This window comes from Eutrema salsugineum, unplaced genomic scaffold, assembly GCF_000478725.1.
Source record: "Eutrema salsugineum unplaced genomic scaffold, Eutsalg1_0 scaffold_14, whole genome shotgun sequence".
Lineage (NCBI taxonomy): Eukaryota > Viridiplantae > Streptophyta > Magnoliopsida > Brassicales > Brassicaceae > Eutrema > Eutrema salsugineum.
In genome coordinates, this window is record NW_006256877.1 from 6642767 (window position 1) to 6652848 (window position 10082).

Below are 10082 nucleotides of genomic sequence, written 5' to 3' on the forward strand. Positions count from 1 at the left end.
AGAACAGACTCTTGATGAAAACATGGAAGAGGATGCGAACCAATATGAAACAGAATCGGGTGAAGAAACAGAACAGCAGATAACTGAGGAACAAAGTCAGGTCCAATCGCTAAGAAGGTCTTCAAGAGAAGTTAGAAGACCTTAATATCTGAGTGATTTCGTGTGTTTGGCTGAACTTGAGAGTGAACGTCTACTGCTCTGTTTAAACGATGAGCCATGGGACTATGATGAGGCAAAAGAACTAAAGGAATGGAGAGAAGCGTGTGTAGAAGAGATCTCGTATATTGAGAAAAACAAAACCTGGAGCCTTGAAGATGCTCCCATCGGAATCGAAACCAATTGGGTTGAAGTGGGTATTCAAAATTAAAAGAAAATCTGATGGCAGCATTAACAAATATAAAGCTAGATTAGTAGCTAAAGGTTATGTGCAAAAGTTTGGAGTTTACTTTGAAGAACTTTTTTCTCCCGTAGCAAGAATCGAAACAGTTCGTCTCATCATTGCATTGGCTGCATCAAACAGTTGGGAAGTGCATCACCTTGATGTCAAAACAGCTTTTCTCCATGGAGAACTAAAGGAAGTGGTATATGTTACACAGGCCGATGGTTTTGTAGTCAAGGGGAGTGAAGACAAAGTTTACAGACTAAACAAAGCACTTTACGGACTAAGACAAGCACCTAGAGCCTGGAACAACAAGCTGAATGCAATTCTTAAGGAGCTTAAGTTCGTCAAGTGTTCGAAAGAGCTGTCGCTATATCGGAAGCAAGAGAAGGATATGCTTCAGTTGGTAGCCGTCTATGTAGATGATTTGCTCGTCACAAGTTCAAATTTGAACCTAATACTTGAGTTCAAAAGAAAGATGGCTTGCAAGTTCGAAATGAGTGACTTGGGAAAGTTAACTTACTATCTTGGCATAGAGGTTCATCAATATCAAGGAGGCATTGTGCTTAAACAACAAAGGTATGCGACTAAAATTTTAGACGAAGTAAATATGGGAGAATGCAATGCAGTGCACATACCTATGGATTCAGGTTTAAAGCTTTCTAAAGCTGCAGAAGAAAGAAACATTAATGAAACAGAGTATCAGAAGAAAATCGGATGTCTTCAGTATCTACTACATACTCGACCCGACTTGTCTTTCTGTGTTGGCGTACTTAGCAGGTACATGCACGAGCCGAAAGAATCTCACGGAGCAGCCTTAAAGCAAGTCCTGAGATACTTACGGGGAACACTGTCTCTTGGCCTTAAGTTTTGTCGAGCTGATAGAACAGAACTTGTGGGTTATAGTGACAGTAGCCACAACATTGATGTGGACGACGGCAAAAGCACTACTGGACATGTCTTTTACTTGAATGACTGTCCAATTACATGGTGTTCTCAGAAACAGCGCTGTCGTCTTGTGAAGCCGAGTTCATGGCTGCTACGGAGGCTGCGAAGCAGGCGATCTGGCTTCAAGAGCTACTTAACAAGGCCACCAAAGCTATATGTGAGAAAGTGACTATCAGGATTAATAACAAATTGGCAATAGCACTTACAAAAAATCCGGTTTTTCACGGAAGAAGTAAACACATACACCGAAAATACCATTTCATTCGTGAGTGTGTAGAGAATGATATGGTGAGAGTATAACATGTTCCCGGAACAGAGCAGAAGGCTGACATTTTAACAAAACCACTTGGAAGAGCTTAATTCAAGGAAATGAGATAGCTCATAGGAGTTGAAGATGTAGCTGAAGAAGATTTCAAGCTTAAAGGGAAGAATGTTGAAGTAAGCTTGAATTAAGATAAGTCTCCTAAAGATAAGGATTAGGCAATTTAAATAGGAGTTTTCTATTTATTTTAGGAGTTATCTAAAAGATATAAGTATTGTCAAATTGGATTAGGATTCCTATTATTCTCTCCTTATATATAGCATTGTCGAGATGTGGCAAAAGCTATGAGATTAAGAGAGAGTTTGTGAGAAGCTTTAGTTTTTGAGTCAGTTTTCTAAAGCAATAAAGGTGTGTTAATCATTCTTGATCTCTAGAATTATAACTTTAAATTCTCTATATTCTCAACATCGATCCTCACCTACATTACTCATTATCGGTCGCCTTGATGCCATGAGCAGAATTTGGAAGACTTTCTTTTTCATTAAAAGATGTCTCTCTCTCTATTTAATTATTACTCGTCCTTCTTGAACGAGCAAGCGATGTCTGTGACACTATTGTAGTGGAGTGATGTCTACGTTATAGCCTACTCAGAGTTTTCTGTAAATAACCATTAGGAAGAACAAATTGTCACATTTTTATACCAGGGGAAAAAAGACAGATCAAATCGTCAAGATAATGAACATAAGAGAGACTCTACACATGCAACTTTCTCTCACATTTTCTCTCACATCTTCTTTCTTTCTCCTCACAAATCTTCAAACTTTCACGATTCCTCACTCATTCTCTTACACACACTCACCAAGAATCGAAAATCAACATTTTATATTTTAGAGGAATGAACACCAAAGATATAGATGTGGATATGATGCAAAAATAGGTGGAAGTGTAAATCTGGGTGTCGATTTTCTGGAAATTTAGATCAATTTTGATATTTGGGTATTATTGGCAACTATTGTTCATATATTGAGTTTTTTGAGATTGAAGATGAAATGTAGAATCAATGTTCTTCTGATAAACTTAGTTACGTTAATCTAAAATTTGATGATTCAAGATTTTACTTATCCTGTGAAATATAAAGTTAGAACAAGTAAACCCTAATAACATGTAAACATTTAGACATAACATGTAAGTTAACAGAAATGATTAAGTAACCATGTTAAAACAAAGTTAGAGGTACAATACATAATTTAACATGTTACTATCAAATATAAATTGTAACAAAATCATCACCATCTAAAAAAAGGTTAATGTTCTGATAAAAAAAACATGAAAGTTTACCGATAACATCAGTGTTTTCGTGCTAAGATAAAAATTAGCAGTAAACTTACATATATACATGATACAAAAACTTTTAACATGCTACAATAACATGTAACTTGTTACCATAACATATTGGTTTGAAATAAAGTAATTTTCTGTGGTTTTCAACTCCCTACTTGCAGATTTATAACCAGACCTATAACTGCTACAACCTTACTAACACAGACAAGTATTAATTAATTATTTTAAAAATTGTAGGTTGCTTTTTGGTAGAGAATTAGCAGGGCCTTTTCGTAATCTTCCCTCATTTCAAAATGATTTCTTTCTCTCAATTCACTGTTTTTTCTAGTTTCTTAATTTCTAGTTTTTAAAATTTCTACATAATAAACTCTTTTCTTTATACCTACGAAAATTTTTGGTATTTTATGCAATAATTATACTCATTATCCACATAAAGACAGATTCATATAACAAATATAAAGGACAAAATCGTATTTACTGATAACTATCAAAATAGTGTTTTAAGTTTCTCGTGGGCATTGGCCATTTTTGCAAATTCTATCAATTTTCTAGTCATTTATAGAATTTACTTTTGTTTTAATTCTCTTTCATTTATAACATAAAGTTTTGTTTTATATTTATGGAATCTTTCTGCCCACACAAAGCAGGGATAAAACACCTAGTTACAATGACACGACACTAATCAAATTATCATTGATCATATTGGTCAATGGTTTCTTATTAGTTTTAAGTTTTTGTACCTTTTCATCTTTTCCAAATCATAGATGCTCAATGTCAAACAAAACCTAAACTTGCACATAACAAGCAACGAATTGGTCACAAGAAGAGGTAACAAACTCATAGCATATGCTTTGTTAGCAAACCTACAAACAACAGAAGTACAGAACTAGTCACTAACTCATTCTCTATATTCCTCAGATTCATCTGAATCCTCTGCTGTGACATCGGACGAACCTTCTTCTTCCTCCTCAATATCCTCATCTGCATAGCTCATTTTCACTTTGCTTGCCATTATTTTGGCTAAAGCAGCAGCTTTACTTGCCCGGTGTGATCGGGTCATCAAAGTATTAGGAGCAGAAGGCATAGCAGAAGGTGGAGGAGATGCTACTTCTTCATCATCTTCATCAGAGGATGCTTCTTCCATCCTTACTCGTCTTCTTGATCGAGCTGGTACTCTTGTTGAGCAAGGAGCAGGTGTCTGTGGAACTGTTGCAGGTGCAGTGATGTCGAGGTTATAACTTACTCCTAGTGTTTCTGTAATTAGCCATTAGAAACAATCAAATTCTTCAAAGCAATGGACAAAGAGAGGCTCTAAACGAATATAACCAAGCTGTAATGTAAAAGGCAAAAGATTATTGTACCAAAGATGGAATTTGCTTCATCTTGTGAAAGCTCCTCGCTTGGACAAGCATCCAAAGATTTTAGATGTTCAAGTACCAGTTTCACTTCCTTTAGAAGATCCTTCTCTGAGCATACAGATTCCGCGACTTGGGTTAAAAGCTTTTTCATCAACTTTATCACATTTTGCTCTGATGGTTTCAGATTGAGTAGCACAAGTATTTTGCATAGTGCTGCAACGTATGCCTTCTCAGCAGCAGTCTTCTTAGCATTGAACCTTACCATCTATGGGAAAAAATATTAATAGCCAACTATAAACTATAACGGGAAAAGAGATTCTGAAGGTTAAAACAACTCTATATCATCGCATCAATTGATAAGAGAATCTTCACTCTCTATTATCCTTTCCTTGATCTTGAGGACAATAACGATACAGAATCCAAAGGAATGCAACTAACCTCCACGGCTATGCGTATGGCTAACCCTTCTTCTGTACGGTCTAGTGGAGGCTGGACAGAATCTTCTGGTGAGTCTGGTGATTTGTATAGTGGGGTTTGCATCATCTGCAGGAGAAATCTGGATGCTTGAACTGCTCGCTTACGTTGATTTGATACAGCATATGAAGAGTTTTTGGAAATTCCATCAATCCCAGGCCACAATGAGCGTATGAGAGGAACAAAAGCCTTTGACACATATCCCTATATCACATGACAAATAGTTCAGCTATACAAAACTAAACAAACACACCATGAAACCTCTTGCTCTTAAGGGCATCATGGTTTTCGTTACCTTATGCTTTTCCGAGAGAGAAGCATAGTGCTCAAAGAAGACAGATAAACACTGTTTGAACCTGGACAAAAATTAAGCAGAGAAAATCATTAGTAGATATTTTGATGACAAAAGTTACCAATCGAAAGAAACAGAATCTCTATACCTCAGTTGTTCTTTTGACTCCTCGCTGAAGTATAATGCAATCAGCTTGCCCAGAATAAAAGGATAAAACGATGCAGGCAAGTTTGGGTACTTCTCTCCTAGAAGAAGAAGTTTCGCAAACCCCTCCCCGACAGTTGCTTTAACAGACTCATCTTCACTGCTCTCTGTGTATGCTCTCCAGTCATCACTTTCAAGTCCAGCATACAAGAGATCGAGCATCTTTAAGTTCAAATCTTCTTCAGCATTTGACAAGTCGACAGGTACAAAATCAATGCTCTCATCCTCAAATTGTGACAAGAGATCTTGTCCCATTGCCTTGTCAACTTCTGTTGGGCTATGCCACATCCCAAGATCCACTAGTGCCTTGGAAGCCATAATACTAATCGGAGGAGGGCTTCTACAAAAAGCTATCCGTAGCTGCCTTACTAGCTCTTCGCTAGGCTTCTTTTCTAACAAACCAAAAAGACCGAGGCACTTTATAGCAATCCTCTGCACATCCAAGTGAGTGTGTTTTGCCTGCGTTACATAAATCGTATCAGAAAGAGTGTTTGTTTGTACAGAGCCAAAGAAAGCAGGACCATGAAAAAAAAAATATGCATATGGAATATTGACATATTGAATGGAAAACTGACAACTACAAGTAAGAATAAGTCAAAGTCTCAACAAATTTTTGATATCCAGATAATTTCAAAGTCAAAATTCAAGGGAAAATAAAAACAGAGAAGAGTAGAAAATATACCCCTGGAAGCAACAAAGCATGCAGTATCTCTTCTGGTTCAATAGCCTTCCCTTGCAGTGAATGTAGAGATTTTCCATTTTCCAAGAGAAGACTTGTCAGAGAAAGCATGTGCATCCACTGCAGGAAATCCGCAGTCCTTTCCCTACAGGGTCTCGCTAGTTCTTCAATAACAACAAGTATAATTTCTTCAAATTCTCCAGGGGCGGCATGAACTTTCTTAGCTAATTTGGACACTGCTTCAGCCCAATCTTTATCACCACCAAGGTTTATACCATCACCAATCACAATACTGTTCCCATCTTCGTCTAACTCTTGCTCAAAAGGTCTGTGGAGCAGCTCCTGGACAAATGAACTTGCAGTTTTGTGGAGCATAGCATCAGAGAAATCAAGCATTGTGCCCAGCAATAATAGCTGCCTTGAAGAAAAGTGATGATTCGGTCCTGAAAATTATATGTAAGCGGTGGGTATCTCTAAAAACAACTAAGTTTTGGTATCAAAAATCCTATTTGGACTCACCAGAGTCTATGTGAGCTTTAACTAGAGCAACATAATCAGAAACTGTTGCAGGAAGAATTCTTTCCAACAAATCATTCGTATCTGAAGCTTCAGCAGCATAAACTGCTGCCTCAGCTCCCATTGCAGTAGCAGCATCAGAACCCTTTGCCTGTGTAACAGTCATTATTCTTAGTGTGCCCCATATACAAAACTAACAGTATGAGCATAAAAATCATTACAAGAACCAATCATTGTATTTCAAATACTAGCCTGTACAGTAGACATATATTTTATGAGGACTTTAGTGAATTCAGGCACAGCCTAGAGGTCATATTTGCGTTCTCAAGAAAAAGGCTATTCAATACATTAAAAGGTGAAGCAAGCTGGCAATATGTGTTCTTTTATTATGAAAGTATAAATGTGCTGCCTCCTCAGATGCATTGGTTTCTGTAACGTTTTTGTTTTCTTTTAGATCTAAGGTGATTTAAAGAAAATATTTGCAATAAATGTGTAACTTGAAATCACAGGACATGTTATTCGGTAGAATTACACATAGTATCTACAATAGGTGAAACTAAGCAAAATCACAAGCACCTTACTGTCTAAGTCCTAGGATCTAGCGAACAGCCAGGTTTAGATAAATCATCACAGGACATAAAGTTTAGATTGTCCAATGACGAAGATAATGCCAGTATATACTAGCAATCTCTGAATTTGAATCAAGCAGTCAGTTAGCGAAATTCTCAAGAGCATCTGTAAACCCTTTCTCAACGCATCATCTAACTGAGCTAATTTGTGGGTTCACAAAAACCTTGTTTGATGCATAAAATAACCTAACCTCAGCAGTGGATAGTTGGTAAATTGCAAACTTACTTGAGCGCATTTATGTAACTTCCTGCATATAATCCTCCAGTAAAGAGCAATCTCTGGCTCCATAAGTTGGATGCTGGGTGTAGAACATGTGCTCTCATCTAGCACATGAAGTATAACAAAATATAAGCACATGCAGAAACTGTAAACTTATGCATGTATAGTCCAGATTCAACAGACCTCTAGCTTCACCATCTGCTGACATTATGCACTGCTGGATGCTTTTATCATCGGAGGGCATTATCAATCCTTCACTTAAAAAAACTTCCAACGCCGATTCTGCTACAGATTCATAGGTTTCAACGTCAAGGTACTTAAGAAATTCGATAGGATCTCCTTGACAACAGTTAGATAGCCATTGATTTTTCATTAGCTTCAAACATTCTTTTGAAACATTTACAGCACGATCAGCGAGCCCTCTCTGAAGAATTGTGGTCCTAAGCTTGATGCTGAAGCAGGAGAATAAAAGAAAGACTACTCAGGAGAAAGATAAGGACAAGAGGGAAGAGGAAATTCCAACTTGTTTCAATAAGGCTAAACGTAGAACAGTCCTTACGGTAAACCAAAAGCATAAAACTCCTATTCAGATTTCAATTAAAGAATTTCATGAAGAGAAAAATGAAGAGAAAAATGAAGAGACCAAAGCTCTAAGATTGCTCTGACTATGCAAAATGATGAAGAAAGATATAAAGAGACAAAGCTCTAAGCCCAAATTCACCTTAGACTCTGAAGAGGAACTTTATTTGCCAGAACAGAGTAAGCCACTTTGCGTACTGATTCATTAACATCGAGCGTGCAATCAATAATCGCTTGGGTGGTTGCATTTGAAGGAGGCAGAGACAGAACAATGGTTTTGCGTACCTCCTGGAAACATTAAAAAAAGCTGAGCGAGAAGAGTTTGGCAGGCATAAAGACTAAACTGATAATGTAATGGGAAACCAGAAAACGGTACAAGATCGAAACTTTACCGGATTTTGTTCCAAGGGAAGCACCTCAAGGAGCAAATCAAGAATGTCACTATTATCAGGATCGTTAACAAAGCGTGAAAGAGACCTGACAGCAAACGTACGGATAACAGGAACTTTGTCCCGAACACGCAACATCATACCATCTATTACATCATCCCACAGTTCATCCGCCACTTCCACCTCATCTGGCAGCCTCAATATGATCTGGAAAAAACACAAATTAGAGAATAAGTAGAAGAGGCAAAAAAAGGCCTTCAAAACATGAAACCAGAATGCAACCTCAATTCATAGAAACATCTAAAAGGAATCATCACATTGACACAGCCTCAAATCTGATTCTGCCCAACAAAGCAATTCAAAAGCCATTAATCCTTTACCCCATTTCTAAAATTTGTCAGACTATGATCAATACCCAGCATAACTACGCTCGAACAATTTAATCATACTCCAAAATTGAAGAGAAGGAACCCTAGTCCTCTTATACCTCGGAGATTATTTGGCAAGCCCTGAACCTGGCGTTTCTGTTCGCCGCCACAGACCCAGCAAGTAAAAACTTGAGAAATTCACCAAGAAACTCGCCGCAATCGGAATCACCATCTGAATTATTACCACGAAGACAAGCGAATTCCGCCACGAACCGTACAACGCGCTCTGCCGCCGCCGTTCTCCGTTGGGCCGCAACGAAAAGAGGGGTTAGGGTTTTGAAAAACACCGAAGCGAATCGACGGACAGAAGACGACTCATCAGAGTCAGGCGAAGATAGTTTCGACCGGACGGTGGCTAACTCCTTCAGCTTCCGGTTATGAGTAGCGTAGGAAGTGCGAGTCTCGTTCAGGATCTTCGCGATTTTCTGGAGAAGGTGACGATCTGCGGAAGCGGAAGCGATTCGTGATTCTTCTTCGCCCATATTCTCAGAGTGGAATTTTCTTCTGAAGAGAAAACCCAGAAATGTTATGCTCTTGTGAATATGAGATTTTTTTTTTTGGTACTTAAAACATGTATGTGAGACTTTAGATCTACTTGTTCAAAATTTTCTATGAGCGGGAAACTATTTGATATGCTTTTTGAAAATTAAAGTAACAGATTTGATTTTTTTATCCTCCTTTTAGAAAATATTATAACAAATATTCCCATTCTTTTTTAATAATCATATCTATTTTTTACCTAGTCTACACCAAACCTTTGATATTCATACTGACGTTTGTATTTTTCACCTCCAAATAGTTTTTTGGTTTGATTGTTAATCCATGGAATTGTAACGTAATGTTTTCTAATGCAATTTCGAAGTATTTTATAAATTAAAATTTTTAAAAATATTTTTTGCAATCTTACAAATTACTAATAATTTTAACTTATTCATATTGCAGAACTTATCCCTTCAAAACAATTAATAATCTCGCAAATAAATGTAGTGATGAAAGTAATGTCATGAGTCTCACTAATTCTAGCAATTTCTAAGTTTTTATCTACTTGAATCTATCTTTTGTACGTACGTATAATAACATAGAACTAGTTACTTACCATGTTAAAAAAATTATCACTAGGAAAATCGATAGGAATCTAGTATCTAATCAATTAATTAGAGACGATTATTCGAGGATTAGGGTTTTCGTTTTTTTTTTATGTACATAAAATTATAGATTATATCTAGTGAAATAAAACAAAGATTCAACATTGCATGGCTAATATGATGTGGACATCAATCCCACAAATAGACCCAAGACGAGCTAAAACCCACTAAGAGCTAAGGAGAACCCAACCGAAGCCGAGAATAATCATTTAGGAGCCATACCGGTGCAACCAAGCAAA

General features: G+C 37.2%; 1 protein-coding gene across 1 annotated transcript; it reads right to left on the reverse strand.

Annotated features, from left to right (window-relative positions):
- Positions 1-3665: 3665 nt before the first annotated feature.
- LOC18022425 (condensin complex subunit 3) lies at positions 3666-9237 on the reverse strand. Its single transcript, XM_006405787.2, has 12 exons — positions 8758-9237; positions 8274-8477; positions 8024-8169; positions 7486-7754; positions 7309-7406; positions 6457-6604; positions 5941-6380; positions 5203-5717; positions 5058-5118; positions 4727-4966; positions 4292-4553; positions 3666-4184 (listed from the first exon to the last, which is right to left on the reverse strand). Exons 1-12 carry the CDS (start codon positions 9178-9180, stop codon positions 3829-3831), a joined length of 3162 nt encoding a protein of 1053 aa, XP_006405850.1. The 5' UTR covers positions 9181-9237; the 3' UTR covers positions 3666-3828.
- Positions 9238-10082: the final 845 nt, after the last annotated feature.